The 25,000-nt window shown below is 55.8% G+C and overlaps 1 protein-coding gene across 1 annotated transcript in view; it reads left to right on the forward strand.

The window, feature by feature from the left end:
• Nucleotides 1-15,770: 15,770 nt before the first annotated feature.
• LOC140471157 (phosphatidylinositol 5-phosphate 4-kinase type-2 gamma-like) overlaps nt 15,771-25,000 on the forward strand; it is a gene marked incomplete at its 3' end in the record, with an annotated part of 22,004 nt that continues 12,774 nt past the window's right edge. Inside the window, exons 1-2 of the mRNA XM_072567034.1 lie at nt 15,771-15,825; nt 15,865-16,007. Coding sequence (XP_072423135.1) covers nt 15,786-15,825; nt 15,865-16,007 — 183 coding nt within the window. The remainder of the gene's footprint in view (nt 15,826-15,864; nt 16,008-25,000) is intronic.

Here is a 25,000-nt window from a genome sequence, read left to right on the forward strand (position 1 = left end):
AAGTCACTTAACTAAACAGAACTCCCACCACCTCAGAGCCTGACCACTGGAAACACCATTTCAATACACCCTCAAAACTCAACCACTCTTTTCCCCATTCCCCCCCCTACACACACACAATACACCCCCTCACACACACACACAATACACGCCCCCACACACCTCACTCTTGTACGCACATGCCCACACACACACACACAATACACGCCCTCACACACCTCACTCTTGTACGCACACACAAACACACACCCTCACACACCTCACTCTTGTACGCACATACACACACACAATACACGCCCTCACACACCTCACTCTTGTACGCACACACAAACACACACCCTCACACACCTCACTCTTGTACGCACATGCCCACACACACATACACACACACAATACACGCCCTCACACACCTCACTCTTGTACGCACACACACACACCCTCACACACCTCACTCTTGTACGCACATGCCCACATACACACACACACACAATACACGCCCTCACACACCTCACTCTTGTACATACATGCCCACACACACACACACAATACACGCCCTCACACACCTCACTCTTGTACGCACACGCCCACACACACACACGCCCACACACACTTTTGTATACACGTACTGTCACACACATCCACGCAGTACAATGGGACTTTTGATAGCATGGGCCAATGGGCAGCAGATGGAGTTTAATTTAGATAAAGGCGAGGTGTTGTATTTTGGTCGAGTAAACCAGGGCAGTTAATGCTGTGGCCCCGGGAAATGTTGACAAACAGAGGGACCTGAGGGTTACAGGTTCTTGAAATCAGAGTCCCAGGTAGACAGGATAGTGAAGGGGGTGGTTGGAATAACAGCCCCCATTGGTCAGTGCGTTGGCATAACGCCATGTTGTGGCCGTACGGAGAGAACGAGAGGGTGCCCTTATCGAAACAGCTGCGAGGGTCGGGTGGCGTGGCCGGGTGGAATGGAGGTGGGGGTGTGGGGGGTGGGGGGTGGCTGTCGTTCCGAGTCAGTCTCTGAGCTGGGGTTGGGGGGGGGGGCTGGTGGTGGAGGGAGTAATGTATCCGGCCCAGGTGTCGATCCCCTCTCACCCAACCTCACCCCCCCCCCCCCCTTTTTTCTCTCGATGCCCCACAGGTTACGACAAGGACGCCCTGAGACAGCAGCTGACCCTACTCTTCGAGCCACTGATCGAGTTCTCCAGCCCTCCCTGCCTACTGCTGTTTTGAGATCGACTTTCGTCCGGTGTTGGGGAGGGGGGGGGAATGGGTGGGGTAGGGGCAGTGGGTGCACAGCTTGAACCTGTTGTCCACGCTGTCTCTGTGCAAACCCCCCCCCCCCCCTTTCCTTCTCCCTGCTCAATACGCTCTCCGTCTCTCTCCTGTGCGCACACCCTGGCCTGGCTTCTGTTTTGTGTCTGTCTGTCTCATCGCCCCATTTCTCACACCCCCTTCTCCCCCCCCACCCCCCACCCCACCACCATCCCCCGACCCCTGTCTGACACAGCCACCATTTTCTTTTGTCCCGGCAATTCGGCCTTGGAATCGCTTCGGATTGAATTCAATTCACGTGCCCCAGCAACCCCTTCTCTCGCCCGCCTACTGGGACCAGGATTTTGGGGCGCGTTACCCTCCCGCGTGTGTCCGCGGTCTCACCGCGACGCTGTGAGAGTTCTCGCTGCGATTGTCAGAAACGAGGGAACCCCACTCCCCACCCCAGGGGAGCGTGCGTGTGCACCCGCGGGGTCTCGTTATCAGAGGATGGGATACTGCTGCGAGGGAGGGAGGGCAGCTAAAAGTTTCCCAGACTGATCCCCGGGGGAAGGGCAGGACTGACAGATCGGTTCGGGGTCGAGATTAGATTCCCCGTACCGGGCGGAAACAGGCCCTTCGGCCCGACAGGTCCACACCCACCCTCCGAAGAGCAACCCGCCCAGACCCATTCCCCTGCATTTGCCCCTTCGCCTAGCCCCACGGGCAATTTGGCGCGGCCAATTCACCCTGACCACGCACGTTTCGTCTGGACTGTGGGAGGGAACCGGAGCACCCGAAGGAAACCCCCGCAGACACGGGGAGGAGGTATCAACCCCACGCAGAGACACAGACGCCCGGGGGGGTGGGGGGGGGGGGGGGGTGGGAATCGAACCCGGGTCTAGATGAATAAAGGGGGTTGGGGGAAATCTCATAGAAGCCTGTAAATTTCTAATGGGACCAGACCGGGGTGGGGAGGGGCGCAGGAGTGGATGTTCCCAATGACTGGGGGGGGGGGGGGGAAGGGGGTGACAGTCTGAAGGGTGGGACTGGGATGGGGAGACACATCTTCATCCAGAGGGTAGGGTGAATGGTCAGCCTGTGGGACCCTCCTCGCCCTCAGAAAGGGGTCAGCGTTCGAGGCACTGAAGGAAGGTGGGGGGGGGGGGGGGGGGGGGGAGGGTGGTGGTACGGGGCTTGCCAGCGGTGGTGTTCCCCTGTCTCCTTTCCAGGAGGGTAGAGGCAGCAGCTTTGGAAGGTGTATTGGTATTAGCCCTGGGCAAGGTTAACCTGGGGAGTGCGTCGGGGTGTTGGGGGCTGGTGTTTGGTCGCCCCATGGATCGAGAGGGGTTAAATACACCCAGAACAGACTGGGATCTCAGTCCCCGGAGCCGAACAAGGGGTTGAAGATGGTTCAGGGTTTAACACCGTTAAAGAATTAGAGGTTGTTTGCAGATTGTGAATTCAGGCCTTGCCCTGTTCCCTGTGTGACAGGCTGGAGGAGGAGGGGGCTGAATGGCCTCCTGCTGTTCCCCTGTGTGTGACAGGCTGGAGGAGGGAGGGGGGGCTGAATGGCCTCCTGCTGTTCCCCTGTGTGTGACAGGCTGGAGGAGGGAGGGGGGGCTGAATGGCCTCCTGCTGTTCCCTGTGTGTGATAGGCTGGAGGAGGAGGGGGCTGAATGGCCTCCTGCTGTTCCCCTGTGTGTGACAGGCTGGAGGAGGGAGGGGGGGCTGAATGGCCTCCTGCTGTTCCCCTGTGTGTGACAGGCTGGAGGAGGGAGGGGGGGCTGAATGGCCTCCTGCTGTTCCCCTGTGTGTGACAGGCTGGAGGAGGGAGGGGGGGCTGAATGGCCTCCTGCTGTTCCCCTGTGTGTGACAGGCTGGAGGAGGGAGGGAGGGGCTGAATGGCCTCCTGCTATTCCCTGTGTGACAGGCTGGAGGAGGGAGGGGGGCTGAATGGCCTCCTGCTGTTCCCTGTGTGACAGGCTGGAGGAGGGAGGGGGGCTGAATGGCCTCCTGCTGTTCCCGTGACGGGCTGGAGGATTGAGGGGGGGCTGAATGGCCTCCTGCTGTTCCCTGTGTGACAGGCTGGAGGAGGGAGGGGGGGGCTGAATGGCCTCCTGCTGTTCCTGTGTGACAGGCTAGAGGAGGAGGGCTGAATGGCCTCCTGCTGTTCTCGTGTGACAGGCTGGAGGAGGGCTGAATGGCCTCCTGCTGTTCCCTGTGTGTGACAGGCTGGAGGAGGGAGGGGGGGCTGAATGGCCTCCTGCTGTTCCCTGTGTGTGACAGGCTGGAGGAGGGAGGGGGGGCTGAATGTCCTCCTGCTGTTCCTGTGACGGGCTGGAGGAGGGAGGGGGGGGCTGAATGTCCTCCTGCTGTTCCCTGAGTGTGACAGGCTGGAGGAGGGAGGGGGGGCTGAATGGCCTCCTGCTGTTCCCTGAGTGTGACAGGCTGGAGGAGGGAGGGGGGGCTGAATGGCCTCCTGCTGTTTCCTGTGTGTGACAGGCTGGAGGAGGGAGGGGGGGGCTGAATGGCCTCCTGCTGTTCCCTGTGTGTGACAGGCTGGAGGAGGAGGGAGGGGGGGCTGTCGAGAGGGATTGGTGATGTTGGCGTGTGGCATGGGGGGGTCGCTTGTTCGCAGCTTTAACTCCACTCCATCCCCCTACACCCCCCCCCCCCCCCTCCCAACAACCCCATCCCCTCCCCTTATGCATTCTGGGAACCACCCCTGGGCTGGGTTGTAGGAACGGTGGGTGCTGTCGTTTTCCCCCTTCCCTCCCCCAACTACCGTTAGCCCGCCCCTTTCTCTTGCCCCGATGCCACTGCTTCTGCGCACTGTGCTCTGTTTTTATGTGCTCCTCTACCAATAATGCCTCCACAACCGTACCCCAGTCCGTGCGTCTGTCTGTTTGCTTGTGCTATATACTGCATGTCGATCTGTGTATACCTTCCAATAATGCACTCCAGCCATCCACACAGACCGTAGATTTAAAAAGAAGATAAATAAAAGCCAAAAAGGTTTATTTCGATCCATTATTCCTCCTGTGGTTTCTTCCCACCCCCACCGCCTGTGGTCCAGACCTGCAAGGGTTCGGACAAAGGGAAGTCGCTGAAGCACGACCCACCACGATCGCGGCTACACAGACCCGGTAGGAGAACAGCGCAAGATTTCAGAGTTTTGTCTTCTCCTGAAGCGCAGCAGTTCCCCATTGCCTAACCCCTCTGCAGTGACGTTGGGAAGTGGATTTTCGGATAAGTGACCACACTTGGAGGAAGCTGGACGCCCATAAACAAAGGCCCCCCCACCCCCCCCAACCAAACTTGAAAAACTGGACCCCTTCCCCGATTCACTGTTAACCAGAAACAAACCAAACCGAAAAAAGGACTTTCATCAGATTTCCCTCAGCTCTGAAGCGTAACTGGTTTAACGTGAACAAACTTAATTTCACAATAACTGGTAAAAGTGGTCACGACCTGGCTAACTGTTCAAAAGTGAACTCACAAACGCGCACAATCGGACAGAAGAGGCTTTCAAAAACGTAGAGAGAGCAAATGGGAAACCCACCTGGTTCTTGGTCGTGTGGATGAGCAGAGAGATCTCGGTGTCCAGGTACACAGATCCCTGAAAGTTACCCCCCAGGTTGACAGGGTGGTTAAGAAGGCGTACGGTGTGTTAGCTTTTTATTAATAGAGGGATCGAGTTCCGGAACCATGAGGTCACGCTGCAGCCGTACAAGACTCTGGTGCGGCCGCACTCGGAGTATTGTGGACGGTTCTGGTCACCGCGTCACAGGAAGGATGTGGAAGCTTCGGAAAGGGGTCAGAGGAGATTTACCGGGACGTTGCCTGGTCTGGAAGGGAAGGTCTTATGAGGAAAGGCTGAGGGACTTGAGGCTGTTCTCGTGAGAGAGAAGGCAGCTGAGAGGGGACTGAATTGAGACCTATAAGAGAATCCGAGGGTTCGATAGGGTGGACAGGGAGAGTCTTCTCCCTCGGGTGGTGATGGTTAACACGAGGAGACACAGCTTTAAACTGAGGGGGTGATAGATACAGGACAGATGGCAGAGGGAGTGTCTTTACTCAGAGTAGTAAGGGTATGGAACGCTTTGCCTGCATCGGTAGTAGATTCGCCAACTTTAAGTACATTTAAGTCGTCATTGGACAGGCATATGGACGTACATGGGATAGTGTAGGATAGATGGGCTTCAGATTGGGGTGACAGGTCGGCGCAACATCGAGGGGCCGAAGGGCCTGTACTGCGCTGGAATGTTCTGTGTTCTCAACTCTGTGAGGTCTCTTCTGGAGTACTGTGTGGAGTTCCGGTCACCCTGTTTTAGGAAAGATATTATTCAGCTGGAGAGGATTCAGAAGAGATTTACCAGGATGTTGCCAGGTGTGGAAGGCTTGGCTTATAAAGACAGGCTGGACAGACCGGGGCTGTTCCTGTTCTCAGTGGGGAGGTAATCTTATACAATAATGAGGGGGTACAGATAGGGTTAATGGTAATTCTGTTTCACCAGCATGGGGGGCATTTGAAAACACGGGGCACATTTTTAAAGTGAGAGATGTAAAGACATATAGTGGACAGCAAAGAATGTTACCTCAGATTACAACAGGATCTGGACCAGATGGGCCAATGGGCTGAGAAGTGGCAGATGGAGTTTAATTCAGATAAATGTGAGGTGCTGCATTTTGGGAAAGCAAATCTTAGCAGGACTTATACACTTAATGGTAAGGTCCTAGGGAGTGTTGCTGAACAAAGAGACCTTGGAGAGCAGGTTCATAGCTCCTTGAAAGTGGAGTCGCAGGTAGATCGGAGAGTGAAGGAGGCGTTGGGTATGCTTCCCTTTATTGGTCAGAATATTAAGTACAGGAGTTGGGGAGGTCATGTTGCGGCTGTACAGGACACTGGTTAGATCACTGTTGGAATATTGCGTGCAATTCTCGTCTCCTTCCTATCGGAAAGATGTTGTGAAACTTGAAAGGGTTCAGAAAAGATTTACAAGGATGTTGGAGAGTTGGAGAGTTGGAGAGTTTGAGCTACAGGGAGAGGCTGAACAGGGTGAGGCTGTTTTCCCTGGAGCGTCGGAGGCTGAGGGGTGACCTTATAGAGGTTTATAAAATCACGAGGGGCATGGATAGGGTGAATAGACAAAGTCTTTTCCCCCCTGGGGTGGGGGAGTCCAGAACTAGAGGGCATAGGTTTAGGGTGAGAGGGGAATGATATAAAAGAGACCTCAGGGGCAACATTTTCACACAGAGGGTGGTACGTGTGTGGAATGAGCTGCCAGAGGAAGTGGTGGAGGCTGGTACAATTACAGCATAAAGAGGCATTTGGATGGGTATATGAATAGGAAGGGTTTGGGGGGATATGGGCCGGGTGTTGGCAGGTGGGGACTAGATTGGGTTGGGATATCTGGGTCGGCATGGACGGGTTGGAGTGAAGGGTCTGTTTTTGTGCTGTACATCTCTATGGCGTGGGGGGACAATTTTTATTAAACACAGAAGGTGGTTCGTGTGTGGAATGAACTTGCAGAGGGACCTGGTGGATGTGGGTACAATTCCAACACATAAAAGACATTTTCATAAGTTTACAAAAGGTTTTTTTTTTAAAAGTGCCCTAAACTGAGGAGACTCTAAATCTCCTGGTTATCTTTTTAAAATTCTTTTTTGAAACCCCCTACTGCGGTAGTGCTTATTCTTCCCCTCAGCACCCATGGTGTGTATGTGTAGGTGTGAGACTCAGTGAGAGACACAAAGTGTATGAATCTTTATCCAATTTCCACCACCCAGGAAGATAGGAAAACACCCGAGTGGCCAGTGACAAGCCCCGCCCTTCACATCAAAGGGCAATGCTGTGTGATCAAACAGTGAAGGGGAGGGTAGGGGTTAAATCAAAATAGAGTTGGACGGGGAAATAATGCACTCCACTCCCTGCGGCACCCACCTCTCCCTGAACGACTCCAGGGTGTTGGTGGACACCGCGTGCTCCTTCTCCAAGGACACCCGGGCTCTAACGTAACCCCGGAAGAGGGGCAGGCAGTCGGCCCTAACAACCCCCTCCACGGCCCGCTGCCTGGACCTGTTGATGGCCAGTTTGGCCTGGCCCAGGAGCAGACCCACGAGGAGGTCCTCGGACCTGCCCTCCCTCCTCTGTACCGGGTGCCCGAAGATCAGGAGCGTGGGACTGAAGTGCAACCAAAAACAGAGGAGGAGGTTTTTCAGAAAATCAAAAAGGGAGTGCAAACGCCCACACCCAATATATACATGGTCCACGGACTCCACACCGACACAGAACAAGCAGTTGGGCTGGGAGTCCGTGAACCACCGCAATCTGCGGTTGCAGGGGACTGCTGGATGCAGCACCCTCCACCCCAGATCCCCGAGAGAAAGGGGAAGGACTCCCGCGTAGAGAGCCCTCCACTGGGGATCTCCACCGCCTGGTGGCAAATGGGCACGCCAAGGCGTGTCCGGACGGTGGATGAGGGAGAAGAGGTGGACGGTGTGCAGCAGGAACAAAACTAAAAATTCCGGAGGCGGCTCAGGTTGTGGGGCACAGGTTCCTGGGGGAAGTACGGGAGCTTTATTAAAGGTTTAGAGGGATAAGGGCCAAGAGCAAGCAGGTGGAACTAGTTTAGGTTGGGACTATGGTTGGACTAATGGGTCTGTTTCCATGCTGTATGACTCGATAAAAGAAAGCAAGTTGGCAAAATCTGCAAACTCCTGTTGGGGAGTGCTGGCAACCATAGAATCGAAGAGACCTTCAAAATCAGTTTTTGTTTCGTTCACATGGAAAGCCTGTTAGACCTAGGTCTTTGAATGAAAGTATTGGTTCAGCTTTCACACTTTGAGAGCAAGTTAAAGGTTTCCAGAATGTTCTCAGGGCTCCAGAAGACTGGGAGAGGTCTGTGCAACCCGTCCCACTCATAAGGTTTCTTCTTGAGAGATCGGGAGTGAGAGAGCACCTGAGGTAACCTAAGTTCAGAGGCTGTTGCTAGGCAAACTTCAGTGCAGGGGCGCCCCCCCCCCCCCTCCGTCCGGCAGCGAAACCCATCTTAAGATGTGACAAAACCAAAACTTTAACCGTGAAGACTGTGTTGATAATGCAACCCCACTGTTCCACAAACCATCATGAGAAATTATACATTTGTTTATAATTCATTGCATGTGTGCTCTGCTGGCTAGGCCAGAGCATGGATTATTGCCCATCCTTAACTGCCCGTTGAACAAACTAACTTGCTAGGGTCATTTCAGAAGGCAGTTAAGAGTCAACAGCATTGCAAAGAGTCTGGCGTTACATATTGGCCAGGTAAGGGCAGAGATTTCCTTCCCTGAGGGACATCCAGAGAAAAGATGGATGGGATGGCACAAACATTATGGATGTGAAAAATAAAGATAAGGGTAAACTAAATTCTGAAGGCCAAAGATCCAGATCGCAAGGGTGCCTTAAATTGACTGCCATGGATTCTTTAGACTTTAGCAATGATGATATATTGTTGTCTGAGGGCCCTCTTACAGCATAGTGGTAGTCATAGTCATAGAGTCAAGAGAGATGTACAGCACGGAAACAGACCCTTCGCTCCAACCCATCCATGCTGACCCAGATGTCCCAACCCAATCTAGTCCCCACCTGCCAGCACCTGTCCCATATCCCTCCAAACCCTTCCTATTCATATACACATCCAAATGCCTCTTAAATGTTGTAATTGTACCAGCCTCCACCACTTCCTCTGGCAGCTCATTCCATACACGTACCACCCTCTGCGTGAAAAAGTTGCCCCTTAGGTCTCTTTTATATCTTTCCCCTCTCACCCTAAACCTATGCCCCTCTAGTTCTGGACTCCCTCACCCCAGGAGGGAAAAGACTTTGTCTATTTATCCTATCCGTGCCTCTCATGATTTTGTAAACCTCTATAAGGTCACCCCTCAGCCTCTGACGCTCCAGGGAAAACAGCCCCAGCCTGTTCAGCCTCTCCCTGTAGCTAGTGTCTCCAACCTGGACTAGGAAGCCCAGGTTCCCACCTGCTCTAGAGCGATTTAGTAACACCTCTGAATAGATTGTTTAGAAAACTCGGTACACTGCTGTCAGTAAACCAGGGGTCGTTTCTCACCTCAGCAGTTGCCCTGGTACATCTCAGCCTTTTCCCTGGAGCGTCGGGGGCTGAGGGGTGACCTTATAAATGTTTATAAAATCATGAAGGGCATGGATAGGATAAATAGACAAGGTATTTTCCCCCTGGGGTGGGGGAGTCCTGATCTAGAGGGCATAGGTTTAGGGTGAGAGGGAAAGATATAAAAGAGACCTAAGGGGGCAACCGTTTCACCCAGAGGGTGGTACGTGTATGGAATGAGCTGCCAGAGGAAGTGGTGGAGGCTGGTATAGTTACAATATTTAAGAGGCATTTGGATGGGTATATGAATCGGAAGGGTTTGGACGGATATGGGCCGGGTGCTGGCAGGTGGGACTAGGTTGGGTTGGGATATCTGGGTCAGCATGGACGGGTTGGACCGAAGGGTCTGTTTCCGTGTTGTACATCTCTGTGACAACATTTATAAGGCATTTGGATGGGTGTATGAACAGGAAGGGTTTAGCGAGATATGGGCCGGGCGCTGGCAAATGGAACTCGATTAATTTAGGAGATCTGGTCGGGTTAGACCAAAGGGTTTGTTTCTGTGCTGTACAACTCTATAGCACAGTCACAGGCCGTTCAGCCCATCTAATCCTTGCTGGTCTTCATGCTGTTCACCAGCCTCTTCTCACAACCCTATTTCGTCTCTCTGCCATCACCGTTCTGGCCTAGAAGAGGCAGAAGCAGAGTGGCATTGTTCCCGGACTGTTAATCTGGGGGGGGGGCGCGGTTTCCAATCTGGCCACGGCACATGTTGGAATGTGAATTCGGTAAAAATCTGGAATGAAGAGTGATGGCAACCGTTGGAAAAACCAACCTGGTTCACTAAAGACCTTTAGAGGAGCAAACCGCTGTCCTTCCCTAGGTCTGACCTAGCCTACGTGTCACTCCAGAACCACAGCAATGCAGTAGACTCTTAAACGCCCTCTGGACAATGAAGGGTGAGCAATAAATGCTGAGCTGAGCCAGAGATAGTCATGTTCCCTTCCAACACCTCCAGCCTCCCAGTCTGGAGCATAAAGCTAGTTTCGGAATGAGCACTGTGGGAGATGACCATCAGGGTTTTTGGAATGACCCTCCCACCTCACTCTTCGTTCAACAGTATTTACCATCACCGAGTCCCACCGCTGTCAACACCCTTGGGGTTACCATTGATCAGAAACTCAACCTTGCCTCACCAAAGGGGCGAGGGATACTGCAGAGTGAGTAACTCACCTCCTGACTCCCCCAGTGCCCGTCCCACCATCTACAAGGCACAGGTCAGGAGGATGAGGGAATACTCCCCACTTTGCCGTGGATGGGCTGCGGCTCCAACAACACTCGAGGAGCTCGACGCCATCCAGGGCAAAGCGAACTCGCTCGATTGGTACCGTGTCCACCGACATTCAATCAATCCCTCCACCGCCGGTGCTCAGCGGCAGCGGTGTGTACCGTCCACAAGATGCACCAGCAGAAACTCACCAAAGACAGCACCTTCCAAACCCCCAGGACCACTTCCATGCGGAAGGACAAAGGTAGTTGGGAACACCGTCGCCTGCAGGTTGCCCCCCTTCCCAAGCCACCCTGGCTTGGAAATATACTGCTGTTCCATCAGCCATTGGGCCAAACATCTGTGGGATATAGGTCAAGCAGTGTTACTTCTGCAATCAGAATTACTTATGCAAGGTAAATGCACTCACACCAGTGTATAATCCTTTCAACTTGGTTGAAAGATTGGGTCAACAAGATTGAAAACTAGGTGAAGGAAATATATAATTGTTTTTGTATTAGCTAAAATGTACGTACAAGAATGAAACGTGCCTGTGAACAATGGTAGATGTTACAGACAAATAGATAAGGTGCTGTGAGGATGTAGGTTAAGCCAGATTTGTTTGTACAAGCAGTAGCTGTAAGCATCTGTTTCCCACTTCTGCAAAAAAAAACAAACCCCAATTAAAAGGTGATAAGGTTCAATATGGTTGAGGAATGGGAGGAAATGTCACAAGTTGGGGAAACAGATGGTAGTGAAGGAGGATATACCTAACAACGGGCCACAGCAGGATGTGGCCGAGTAAAACTTGGACTTTATTATGCACAAGGCCGGATAAGGCAGGAGATACACAATAGTCATGGGCACCGGGTTTGGAGCAGTGAATCCTATATAAGATCGGTACTTGCTAAACTCTGCATGTCTATTTTAGGCACCACGCTTGCAAAGGTATAATAGACACACTGATTGCTTCAGATCTTGTCTCGGACTGAAATTATCGAAGCGAGTGAGTGAGCTTCGTTTCTCACAAGGGGGTGAGGCCAGATCTGCTTGCACAAGCAGTAGCTGTAAGCATCTGTTTCCCCCTTCCGCAAAACGAAAAGAAAACCGCAATCAAGGGGTCAGAAGGCTCGGTACGGATGAAGCATGAGAGCAAAAACCAGATGGCAGCGAAGAAGGTACATCACCACTGCCGCCACCACCACCACCGCCGCCACCACCACCTCCGCCACCTCCGCCAACCCCACCACTGCCACCATCACTGTCACTGCCACCAGCAACACCACCACTGCCGCCAACACCACCACCACCACCAACCCCACCACTGCCACCATCACTGTCACTGCCACCACTGCCGCCAACACCACCACCACCACCACCACCGCCAACCCCACCACTGCCACCATCACTGTCACCGCCAACCCCACCACTGCCACCATCACTGTCACCGCCACCACTGCCGCCAACACCACCACCACCACCGCCAACCCCACCACTGCCACCATCACTGTCACCGCCACCACTGCCGCCAACACCACCACCACCACCACCGCCAACCCCACCACTGCCACCATCACTGTCACCGCCAACCCCACCACTGCCACCATCACTGTCACCGCCAACCCCACCACTGCCAACCATCACTGTCACCGCCACCACTGCCGCCAACACCACCACCACCACCACCGCCAACCCCACCACTGCCACCATCACTGTCACCGCCACCACTGCCGCCAACACCACCACCACCACCACTGCCACCATCACTGTCACCGCCAACCCCACCACTGCCACCATCACTGTCACCACCAACCCCACCACTGCCACCATCACTGTCACCGCCACCACTGCCGCCAACACCACCACCACTGCCACCATCACTGTCACCGCCACCACTGCCGCCAACACCACCACCACCACCAACCCCACCACTGCCACCATCACTGTCACCGCCAACCCCACCACTGCCACCATCACTGTCACCGCCACCACTGCCGCCAACACCACCACCACCACCAACCCCACCACTGCCACCATCACTGTCACCGCCACCACTGCCGCCAACACCACCACCACTGCCACCATCACTGTCACCACCACCACCACCGCCAACCCCACCACTGCCACCATCACTGTCACCGCCAACCCCACCACTGCCACCATCACTGTCACCGCCACCACTGCCGCCAACACCACCACCACCACCACCGCCAACCCCACCACTGCCACCATCACTGTCACCGCCACCACTGCCGCCAACACCACCACCACCACCACCGCCAACCCCACCACTGCCACCATCACTGTCACCGCCAACCCCACCACTGCCACCATCACTGTCACCGCCAACCCCACCACTGCCACCATCACTGTCACCGCCAACCCCACCACTGCCACCATCACTGTCACCGCCACCACTGCCGCCAACACCACCACCACCACCACCGCCAACCCCACCACTGCCACCATCACTGTCACCGCCACCACTGCCGCCAACACCACCACCACCACCACCACTGCCACCATCACTGTCACCGCCAACCCCACCACTGCCACCATCACTGTCACCACCAACCCCACCACTGCCACCATCACTGTCACCGCCACCACTGCCGCCAACACCACCACCACTGCCACCATCACTGTCACCGCCACCACTGCCGCCAACACCACCACCACCACCAACCCCACCACTGCCACCATCACTGTCACCGCCAACCCCACCACTGCCACCATCACTGTCACCGCCACCACTGCCGCCAACACCACCACCACCACCACCACCAACCCCACCACTGCCACCATCACTGTCACCGCCACCACTGCCGCCAACACCACCACCACTGCCACCATCACTGTCACCGCCACCACTGCCGCCAACACCACCACCACCTCCGCCAACCCCACCACTGCCACCATCACTGTCACCGCCAACCCCACCACTGCCACCATCACTGTCACCGCCAACCCCACCACTGCCACCATCACTGTCACCGCCACCACTGCCGCCAACACCACCACCACCACCACCAACCCCACCACTGCCACCATCACTGTCACCGCCAACCCCACCACTGCCACCATCACTGTCACCGCCACCACCACCACCACTGCCACCATCACTGTCACTGCCACCAGCAACACCACCACTGCCGCCAACACCACCACCTCCACCACCACCAACCCCACCACTGCTACCATCACTGTCACCGCCACCACTGCCGCCAACACCACCACCACTGCCACCATCACTGTCACTGCCACCAGCAACACCACCACTGCCGCCAACACCACCACCACCTCCGCCAACCCCACCACTGCCACCATCACTGTCACCGCCAACCCCACCACTGCCACCATCACTGTCACTGCCAACCCCACCACTGCCACCATCACTGTCACCGCCACCACTGCCGCCAACACCACCACCACCACCACCTCCGCCAACCCCACCACTGCCACCATCACTGTCACTGCCAACACCACCACCAACACCGCCACCTGCTCACGGGGCAACGAGGGACAGGTTACCAACACTGGCCCACCCAAGTCCCACAAAACATATAAAGAATATATAATAAAGTCACCCTGGTTGGTCCTGGGGGGGGGGGCCTTAGAGACACGTGACTTCCCCTTTTCCCCACCACATGGTGCAGATGGCACGAGGTCAGAAAGCACGTGCCCGACCACGTGGCCTCTCTCTCTCTCTCCCTCCCTCCCTCCCTCCCCCCCCCCGAGGCGGGTGGGAGCCACGTGACCTACAGCGAGGGGTGGGGAGGGATGAGGGAGAGTGTGTGGGCGGGGTTTCCCTTGTCGCCCCACCCCTTTTATGTCCCGCGTCACAATGGCGGTCACCGTGGAGACAGGGCGGAGGGCTGCACGTGACACCCCCCCCACCCCATTACCTCAGCGGCCCCCCCCCCCCGGGGCGGGCAGCATGTGACTCCTCCCACCGCGTTGGTCTCCATGGAGACGAGGGGCGTGGCCGCTAACCGTGCAACGATCACGTGCACCAGGGTTTGCAGTTGGAGGCGGCTGACCCCCGGCCGTCTCCATGGAGACGGCGTTAAAAAAAAGTCTGGTTTACCTGGAAGCACTCGGTTCCGGTCAGCGGGTGGTCTCCATGGAGACGGGGTGGGCGGGGTTTGCCGGCACGTGACCCTCAACCCAGGGCGCTCAGACTGAAGGGCGGCGTCCGGACGCACGTGACCCAGTACGCGGGCGGTCTCCCTGGAGACGGGAGGGCGGGGCTGGTAAGCGCGCGACTCAGGTACCTGTCGTGGTCTCTATGGTGACGGCAGGGCGGGGTCTGTAAGCACGTGACCCCCTTGTAACTGGGCGGTCGGTGTGGAGGCGGGTGGGCGGGGCCTGTAAGCACGTGACCCCGGGACCTGGGCGGTGTACGTGGACACGGGTGGGCGGGGCCTGAGGGCACTTGATCCTAGTACCTGGGCGGTGTACGTAACAGGGGAGGGGTCTGTAAGCTCACGTGACCCTGGTACCTGCGTGCGGTCAACGTGGAGACGGCAGGGCGGGGCCTGTTAGCAACGTGTTCCTCGTACCTGGGCGGTGTACGTAGAGACGGGTGGGCGGGGCCTGCGAGCACGTGACTCTACCTGGGCGGTCTATGCGAAGACGAGAGAACAGGGCCTGTAAGCTCACGTGACCCCGGTACCTGGGGGGCGGTCTCCGCGGAGACAGGTGGGCGGGGTCTGTTAGCTCACGTGACCCCGGTACCTGGGGACGGTCTATGCGGAGACGGGTGGGGCGGGGCCTGCAGCCACGTGACCCCGGTACCTGAGGGCGGTCTCCGCGGAGACGGGTGGGCGGGGCCTGTAAGCTCACGTGACCCGGTACCTGGTGGCGGTCTCCCCGGAGACGGGTGGGGGCGGGGCCTGCAGCCACGTGACCCGGTACCTGAGGGCGGTCTCCGCGGAGACGGGAGGGCGGGGCCTGCAGCCACGTGACCCGGTACCTGAGGGCGGTCTCCGCGGAGACGGGAGGGCGGGGCCTGTAAGCTCACGTGACCGGTACCTGGGGGGGGCGGTCTCCGCGGAGACGGCTGGGCGGGGCCTGCAGCCACGTGACCCCCCCGTGTACCTGTCCCAGGTGAGTGCCCGGATCGGGGCCTGGTGTTTGATCTCCCTCCCGCCATGTCCTCGGGCCCCCCTGCTCCAGGCCCCGGGCCGCTCTCCCTCCCCCTCCCCCCTCCCCCTCCCCCCTCCCCCCTCCCCCTCCCCCAGCCTCAGGCCGCCCTCAGCGCCTCCGCCTCCAAGACCAAGACCAAGAAGAAGCACTTCGTGTCGCAGAAGGTGTCGGTGTTCAGGGCCGGCAGCCCCCTGGTCAGTGTCCTCATGTGGGGGGTCAACCACTCGGTAAGGAGGGGGCAGGGGTCAACACTGGGTCAGGGGGGGTCAACCACTGGGTAAGGAGGGGGCAGGGGTCAACCACTGGGTCAGGGGGGGGCAGGGGTCAACACTGGGTCAGGGGGGGGTCAACCACTGGGTAAGGAGGGGGCAGGGGTCAACCACTCGGTAAGGAGGGGTCAGGGGTCAACCACTGGGTCGGGGGGTCAGCCACTGAGGTAAGGAGGGGTCAGGGGTCAACCACTGGGTAAGGAGGGGTCAGGGGTCAACCACTCGGTAAGGAGGGGTCGGGGGGGTCAACCACTCGGTAAGGAGGGGTCAGGGGTCAACCACTCGGTAAGGAGGGGTCAGGGGGGTCAACCACTGGGTCAGGGGGGTCAACCACTCGGTAAGGAGGGGTCAGGGGTCAACCACTGGGTCAGGGGGGTCAACCACTGGGTCAGGGGGTCAACCACTCGGTAAGGAGGGGTCAACCACTGGGTCAGGGGGGTCAACCACTCGGTAAGAAGGGGTCAGGGGGGTCAACCACTCGGTAAGGAGGGGTCAGGTGTCAACCACTGGGTCAGGGGGAGTCAACAACTCGGTAGGGAGGGGTCAGGAGTCAACCACTGGGTCAGGGGGGGTCAACCACTCGGTAAGGAGGGGTCGGGGGTCAACCACTGGGTATAGAGGGGTCAGGGGTCAACCACTGGGTCAGGGGGAGTCAACCACTCGGTAAGGAGGGGTCGGGGGGGGGTCAACCACTGGGTCAGGGGGTGGTCAACCACTCGGTAAGGAGGGGTCAGGGATCAACCACTGGGTATGGAGGGGTCAGGGGTCAACCACTGGGTAAGGAGGGGTCAGGGGTCAACCACTGGGTAAGGAGGGGTCAGGGGTCAACCACTGGGTCAGGGGGTCAACCACTCGGTAAGGAGGGGTCAACCACTGGGTCGGGGGTCAACCACTCGGTAAGGAGGGGTCAGGGGGGTCAACCACTCGGTAAGGAGGGGGTCAGGGGTCAACCACTCGGTTAGGAGGGGTCAGGGGGGTCAACCACTGGGTCAGGGGGGGTCAACCACTCGGTAAGGAGGGGTCAGGGGTCAACCACTGGGTCAGGGGGGTCAACCACTGGGTCAGGGGGTCAACCACTCGGTAAGGAGGGGTCAACCACTGGGTCAGGGGGGTCAACCACTCGGGAAGGAGGGGTCAGGGGGGTCAACCACTCGGTAAGGAGGGGTCAGGGGTCAACCACTGGGTCAGGGGGAGTCAACAACTCGGTAGGGAGGGGTCAGGAGTCAACCACTGGGTCAGGGGGGGTCAACCACTCGGTAAGGAGGGGTCAGGGGTCAACCACTGGGTCAGGGGGAGTCAACCACTCGGTAAGGAGGGGTCAGGGGGGTCAACCACTGGGTCAGGGGGAGTCAACCACTCGGTAAGGAGGGGTCAGGGGGGTCAACCACTGGGTCAGGGGGGGTCAATCACTCGGTAAGGAGGGGTCGGGGGGGTCAACCACTCGGTAAGGAGGGGTCAGGGGTCAACCACTGGGTAAGGAGGGGTCAGGGGTCAACCACTCGGTAAGGAGGGGTCGGGGTCAACCACTGGGTCGGGGGGTCAACCACTCGGTAAGGAGGGGTCCGGGGTCAACCACTGGGTCAGGGGGGTCAACCACTCGGTAGGGAGAGGTCAGGGGTCAACCACTGGGTCGGGGGGGTCAACCACTCCGTAAGGAGGGGTCAGGGGTTAACCACTGGGTCAGGGGGAGTCAACCACTCGGTAAGGAGGGGTCAGGGGGGTCAATCACTGGGTCGGGGGGGTCAACCACTCGGTAAGGAGGGGTCAGGGGTCAACCACTGGGTAAGGAGGGGTCAGGGGTTAACCACTGGGTCAGGGGGGGTCAACCACCCGGTAAGGAGGGGTCAGGGGTCAACCGCTGGGTCAGGGGGGGTCAACCACTCGGTAGGGAGGGGTCAGGGGTCAACCACTGGGTCAGGGGGCGGTCAACCACTCGGTAAGGAGGGGTCAGGGAGGTCAACCACTGGGTCGGGGGGGTCAGGGGGGTCAACCACTGGGTCGGGGGAGGTCAACCACTGGGTCAGGAGGGGTCAACCACTGGGGCAGGAGGGGTCAGGGGGGTCAACCACTGGGTAAGGAGGGGTCAGGGGTCAACCACTCGGTAAGGAGGGGTCAGGGGTCAACCACTCGGTAAGGAGGGGTTCAACCACTCGGTAAGGAGGGGTCACGGGTCAACCGCTCGGTAAGGATGGGGCAGGGGGGTCAACGACTCGGTAAGGAGGGGGCAGGGGGGTCAACCACTTGGTAAGGAGGGTCAGGGGTCAACCACTTGGTCAGGAGGGGTCAGCGGTCAACCACTTGGTAAGGCGGGGCAGGGTGCAGGGGTCAACCACTCGGTGTGGAGGGGGCTGGGGCCAATTGCTCGGTAAGGAGGAGGGTTCGGGAGTAAGGGGTCAGCCTTTTAGTCACTGTCTTCGTATTTTGATGGGGGGGGGGAGGCGGAAGGGTCAGGCACTCTGTAAGTGGGGGTTAGGGATGGTTGGGGAGGTTGGGTGAGGGAACAGCTCCCTATTCAGTGTCTTCATGGGGAGAGTTGGGGCAGAGAGAGTGGGAGAGGGTCGACCCCTGGCTGGGCTGAGGGGGTCACTGGGGAGAGACAGTGTGGAGGGGGTGGAACGTGTGTTCACCCCAATCTGGGATATTAACCACTCGGGGAGATGCCAGTAGGGTGGGGGCTTGAAGGACAGTCAGCCCCTGGGGTTGGTGGGAATGGGGCGAGGGAGGGGGCGTGGTTAGGAGGAGGTCAGAGGTCAGCCATTCAGGGTGGGTGAGGATAGTGGGGTCACTTACTCTGAGAGGACCGCAGGGCGGGATTGGGTTGTAGGAGGGCCAGGGAGGAGGGAGCGGGTATTGGAGGTGTTCAGGAATAGTGGCATGTGAGACGGAGAGCATAAAGGGGGCTCCTCGGACAGGCTGAGGAGGGAGTGTGGGAACGACGTGAGGGATGGGGGTGGGAGGGCGGTGGGTGATTGTTTTAGAGATGGGGGAAGCATGACGGGGGTCTGGGAGGTTAGAATTGGATTGGGGGAGGGGGGTTAGGTGACGTGCGACCAGGAGTTGCCACTGCTGAGGTATGTGGGCATGAGGAGGAGATTAGGGTGTGAAGGGGTGTCAGTAGAGTAGGCCGAAAGATGTCAAGAGGAAGGTAGAGCAGAAGTGGTTTACAACGCCCTCGCCCTGTCTAATTGGAACATGGCCTCTCTACTCTGGTATGCACTTACTCCAGCGATAGGTTATTGTGTCCTACTAATTTCCTTGTTTTAGCTGCAGACTGACCTTCTGCGATCTATGCACTAATTCACCCAGATCCCTCTGCGGCTCCCGAATCCTGCAACCCTCTCACCATTTCGATAAAATGCACTTTTACATTTTTAAAAAAATTCCTTTCCTGCGCGATACTCATTTGGCCCCCTGTTAATCCCCGACCCTTGCGTCCGATTCACCGCTTAATTTCCCAGCCAGCTTTGGGTCGTCCTCAGATTTAGTTACCGTACTTTGCTCCAACCAGCTCCTTCTGCAAGAGGTGCTGCGTTTTGGTGGGGCAATTCAGGGCAGGGTTTGTACTCGTAACGCTAAGGTCCTGAGGAGTGTTGCTGAACAGAGAGACCTCGGGGTGTAGGTTCCTGATTCCTTGAAAGTGGAGTCACAGGTAGACAGGGTGATGTAGAAGGCATTTGCTTTGTTCTTATTGGTAAGTGCATTGAGTACAGGAGTTGGGGAGGTCATGTTGCGGCTGTACAGGACATGGGTTAGGGGCCACTGTTGGAATATTGTGTTCAATTCCGCTCTCCCTGCTCCAGGAAGGATGTTGTGGAAGGGGTTCGGAAAAGATTGACAAGGACGTTGCAGGGTTTGAGCGACAGGGAGAGGCTGGGGCTGTTCTCCCTGGAGCGTCGGAGGCTGAGAGGTTTATAAAATCACGAGGGAAGTCGATTGGATAAATGGCCATGGTCTTTTCCCTGGGGTGCGGGTGTCCAGAACTAGAGGGAATAAGTTTGAGGCGAGAGGGGTAAGGTTGAACTGAGGGGCAACTTGGCCACGCAGAGGGTGGTGCGTGTGTGGGACGAGCTGCCAGAGGAAGTGGGGGGGAGGGGGGCTGGTACAATGACAACGTTTGAAAGGTGGGTGGGGGACAGGAACAGGAAGGGTTTAGAGGGAGACGGGCCAAGTGCTGGGGAATGGGACAAAATTAATTTAGGATGTCTGGGCTGGCACGGATGAGTTGGACCGAAGGGTCTGTTAACGTGTATCGTTTTGGGGTTTCCATACCAGAGGAAGGATGTTATGGCGACAGTGCCCCAGCTGTGATTTCTTCTGGTGATTTCCTGATGAGAGCTGTGAAGCTAACTGGCCCGTGGTTTCTTGCTTCGTCTCGTTCTGAGTCAAGATTCAGAGTCTTTGCCGAACCGAGGGAATTTTGGGGAAATTTAGAGGTAGTACAGCAGTTGGGGTGATGTCCGTCGGGACCCACCGTGTCATTGCACAGCTCCGACAATGCTCAGCATCACCTCTGCAGGGTCCGTGGCTCCCCCTTTGTTGTTCCTCAGTTCCTGACTTACTTCTGGTTGTTGTGGTTCTGTTCGCCGAGCTGGGAATTTGTCTTGCAAGCGTTTCGTCCCCTGTCTAGGTGACCACCCACAGACAGGGGACGAAACGTTTGCAAGTCAAATTCCCAGGAACCACAACAACGAGCACCCGAGCTACAAATCTTCTACCAAAACTTTGAATTACTTCTGGTTCTGGGGTATGTTTTCCCAAAAAAAAAACTTTTAAGGTTTCGAGCAACGCAAAGAGCAGGAGTAGGCCATTCTGCCCTTTGGGTCTGCTTCCCACAATTCACTGGGATCGCGGCTGATCGTCCAACTGGGCATCTGCATCCCGCCCCCCCCCCACCCCCACCATTCCTGACTATTTCCCCCACATCCAACTCCCAGGTCGACTCAGTAGTCAGGAAGGCAAATGCAACGTGGGCATTTATTTTGAATATAAAAGCAGGGGTTGCCCTTCTCAGGCTCTGCTCGGGGAGGGGGGGGGCCACATTTGGAGGATTGTGGGACGTTATCGGGCGCAGTATCTCAGGGTGGATGCACTGGCTCCTGGAGGAGGGTTGAGAGGAGGACCACGAGCGTGGTCGCAGGAATGAAAAGCTGAAACATACGAGGAGCGTTCGAGCACTCTTGAGCGTACAACCGATGGAGCTCAGAAGGATGAGGGGCAGGGGGGAGCTGATTGAAACTGGCGGAAGGTTGAACGGCCTGGACAAGGTGGATGTTCCCGTCGGTAGGAGAGCCGAGGACCCGAGGGGACAGCCTTAGAGTAAAGGGAGAACGGAGATTTGAAGAAACATGTTAAACCAGAGAGTGGGGAATCTGTGGGATTGCGTTCCCACAGAAGGCTGGTTAAAGGCTGAGATAGATAGACTCTTTTGAGTATCAAAGATAAGTGGGAGAAAGAATGGCAGAACTGATTCGATGGGCTGAATGGCCTCCAAGGTCATTATTCCCCATACCTCTTTCGCCCCCGAGGAACACCTTTTGCGAAAGCATTCAATGTTTCAGCCTTAGTTGGGGGGGGTGGTGGGGGGGGATGTCCAGAAATAAAGGGCATAGGTTCAGGGTGAGATGGGAAAGGTTTAAAATGGACCTTAGGGGCAACCTATTCATGCAGCGGGTGGTGTGTGCATCTGTGTGTGTGTGTGTGTGTGTGTGTGTGTGTGTGCGCACGCGTCTGTGTCCCATAGTGCTCAAGGAGTTAGGCTGGAAGCTAAAAGCTAGGACAGACAGAGTCGTCATCTCTGGGTTGTTGCCGGTGCCACGTGACAGTGAGGCAAAGAATAGGGAGAGAGTGCAGTTGAACACGTGGCTGCAAGGATGGTGTAGGAGGGAGGGCTTCAGATATTTGGACAATTGGACTGCATTCTGGGGAAGGTGGGACCTGTATAAACAGGACGGGTTGCACCTGAACCAGAAGGGCACCAATATCCTGGGGGGTAGGTTTGCTAGCACTATTCGGGGGGGTTTAAACTAATTTGGCAGGGGGATGGGATCCGGACTTGTAGTCCAGCAAGTAAGCTAGCTGTGTGTCAGGATGCCCAAGACTGTAGGGAGGCTGTGGAGAAGGTAGCACTGACAGGGACTACTTGCGGACACAGAGATGGGCTCAAGTGCGTATACTTCAATGCAAGGAGTATCAGAAATAAGGTGGGTGAACTTAAGGCGTGGATCGGTACCTGGGACTACGATGTTGTGGCCATCACGGAAACATGGATAGATGAGGGACAGGAATGGCTGTTGGAGGTTCCTGGTTACAGATGTTTCAGTAAGATTAAGGAGGGGGGGTGGCATTGCTAATTAGAAATGGTATAACGGCTGCAGAAAGGAAGTTTGAGGGGGATCTGCCTCTGGAGGTAGTATGGGCTGAAGTCAGAAATAGGAAAGGTGTAGTCACCTTGTTGGGTGTTTATTATAGGCCCCCAATAGCAGCAGAGATGTGGAGAAACAGATTGGGAAACAGATTTTGGAAAGGTGCAGAAGCCACAGGGTCGTAGTCATGGGCGACTTCAACTTCCCAAATATTGATTGGAAGCTCTTTAGATCAAGTAGATTGGATGGGGCAGTGTTTGTGCAGTGTGTCCAGGAAGCTTTTCTAACGCAGTATGTAGAGTGTCCAACCAGAGGGGAGGCCATATTGGATTTGGTACTCGGTAACGAACCGGGACAAGTGGTGGGCTTGTTGGTGGGTGAACATTTTGGTGATGGCGACCACAATTCTGTGACTTTCACCTTGGTTATGGAGAGAGATAGGTGCGCACAACAAGGAAGTTTTTACAATTGGGGGAAGGGAAATTACGATGCTGTAAGACAGGATTTGAGGAGCATACGTTGAGAGCATAGGCTGTCAGGGAAGGATGTGGTGGAAATGTGGAACTTTTTCAAGGAGCAGATACGACGTGTCCTTGATATGTATGTACCGATCAGGCAGGAAAGAAATGGTCGTGTGAGGGAGCCTTGGTTGACGAGGGAGGTTGAATGTCTAGTAAAGAGGAAGAAGGAGGCTTACATAAGGTTGAGGAAACAAGGTTCAGACAGAGCAGTGGAGGGATACAGGATAGCCAGAAGGGACCTGAAGAAAGGGATTAGGAGAGCTAAGAGAGGGCATGAAAAATCCCTGGCGGATAGGATCAAGGATAATCCCAAGGCATTCTATGCGTATGTGAGAAACCTGAGAATGACGAGAACGACGGTAGGTCCGATCAAGGACAGTGGTGGGAGACTGTGTATTGAGTCGGAAGAGATAGGAGAGGTCTTGAACAAGTACTTCTCTTCAGTATTTACGAACGAGAGGGACCGTATTGTTGAAGAGGAGAGTGTGAAACGGACTGATAAGCTAGAAGAGATACCTGTTAGGAAGGAAGATGTGTTGGACATTTTGAACAACTTGAGGATAGACAAGTCCCCCGGGCCTGACGGTATATATCCTAGGATTATGTGGGAAGCAAGAGAGGAAATTGCAGTACCGTTGGCAATGATCTTCTCGTCTTCACTGGCAACTGGGGTGGTACCAGGGGACTGGAGAATAGCGAATGTTGTGCCCCTGTTCAAAAAAGGGAATAGGGATAACCCCGGGAATTACAGGCCAGTTAGTCTTACTTCTGTGGTAGGCAAAGTAATGGAAAGGGTACTGAGGGATAGGATTTACGAGTATCTGGAAAGACACTGCTTGATTAGGGACAGCCAGCACGGATTTGTGAAGGGTAGGTCTTGCCTTACAAGTCTTATTGAATTCTTCGAGGAGGTGACCAAGCATGTGGATGAGGGTAGAGCAGTGGATGTAGTGTACATGGATTTTAGTAAGGCATTTGATAAGGTTCCCCATGGTAGGCTTATGCGGAAAGTCAGGAGGCATGGGATAGAGGGAAATTTGGCCAATTGGATAGAAAACTGGCTAACCGGTCAAAGTCAGAGAGTGGTGGTAGATGGTAAATATTCAGCCTGGAGCCCAGTTACAAGTGGAGTTCCGCAGGGATCAGTTCTGGGTCCTCTGCTGTTTGTAATTTTTATTAATGACTTAGAGGAGGGAGTCGAAGGGTGGGTCAGTAAATTTGCAGATGATACGAAGATAGGTGGAGTTGTGGACAGTGAGGAGGGCTGTTGTCGGCTGCAGAGGGACTTAGATATGATGCAGAGCTGGGCTGAGGAGTGGCAGATGGAGTTCAACCCTGCCAAGTGTGAGGTTGTCCATTTTGGAAGAACAAATAAGAATGCGGAATACAGGGTTAATGGTAGGGTTCTTGGTCAGGTGGAGGAACAGAGGGATCTTGGGGTCTATGTACATAGATCTTTGAAGGTTGCCACTCAGGTGGATAGAGTTTGTAAGAAGGCCTATGGAATATTATCGTTCATTAGCAGAGGGATTGAATTCAAGAGTCGTGAGGTGATGTTGCAGCTGTACAGGACTTTGGTTAGGCCACATTTGGAGTACTGTGTGCAGTTCTGGTCGCCTCACTTTAGGAAAGATGTGGAAGCTTTGAAGAGGGTGCAGAGAAGATTTACCAGGATGTTGCCTGGAATGGAGAGTAGGTCGTACGAGGATAGGTTGAGAGTTCTCGGCCTTTTCTCGTTGGAACGGCGAAGGATGAGGGGTGACTTGATAGAGGTTTATAAGATGATCAGAGGAATAGATAGAGTAGACAGTCAGAAACTTTTTCCCCGGGTACAACAGAGTGTTACAAGGGGACATAAATTTAAGGTGAAGGGTGGAAGGTATAGGGGAGATTTCAGGGGTGGGTTCTTTACCCAGAGAGTGGTGGGGGCATGGAATGCGCTGCCCGAGGGAGTGGTAGAGTCAGATTCATTGGCGACCTTTAAGCGGCATTTGGATAGGTACATGGATGGGTGCTTAATCTAGGATAGAAGTTCGGCACAACATCGTGGGCCGAAGGGCCTGTTCTG

The sequence above is a fragment of the Chiloscyllium punctatum genome, chromosome X, assembly GCF_047496795.1.
Source record: "Chiloscyllium punctatum isolate Juve2018m chromosome X, sChiPun1.3, whole genome shotgun sequence".
In the NCBI taxonomy this organism is placed as follows: domain Eukaryota; kingdom Metazoa; phylum Chordata; class Chondrichthyes; order Orectolobiformes; family Hemiscylliidae; genus Chiloscyllium; species Chiloscyllium punctatum.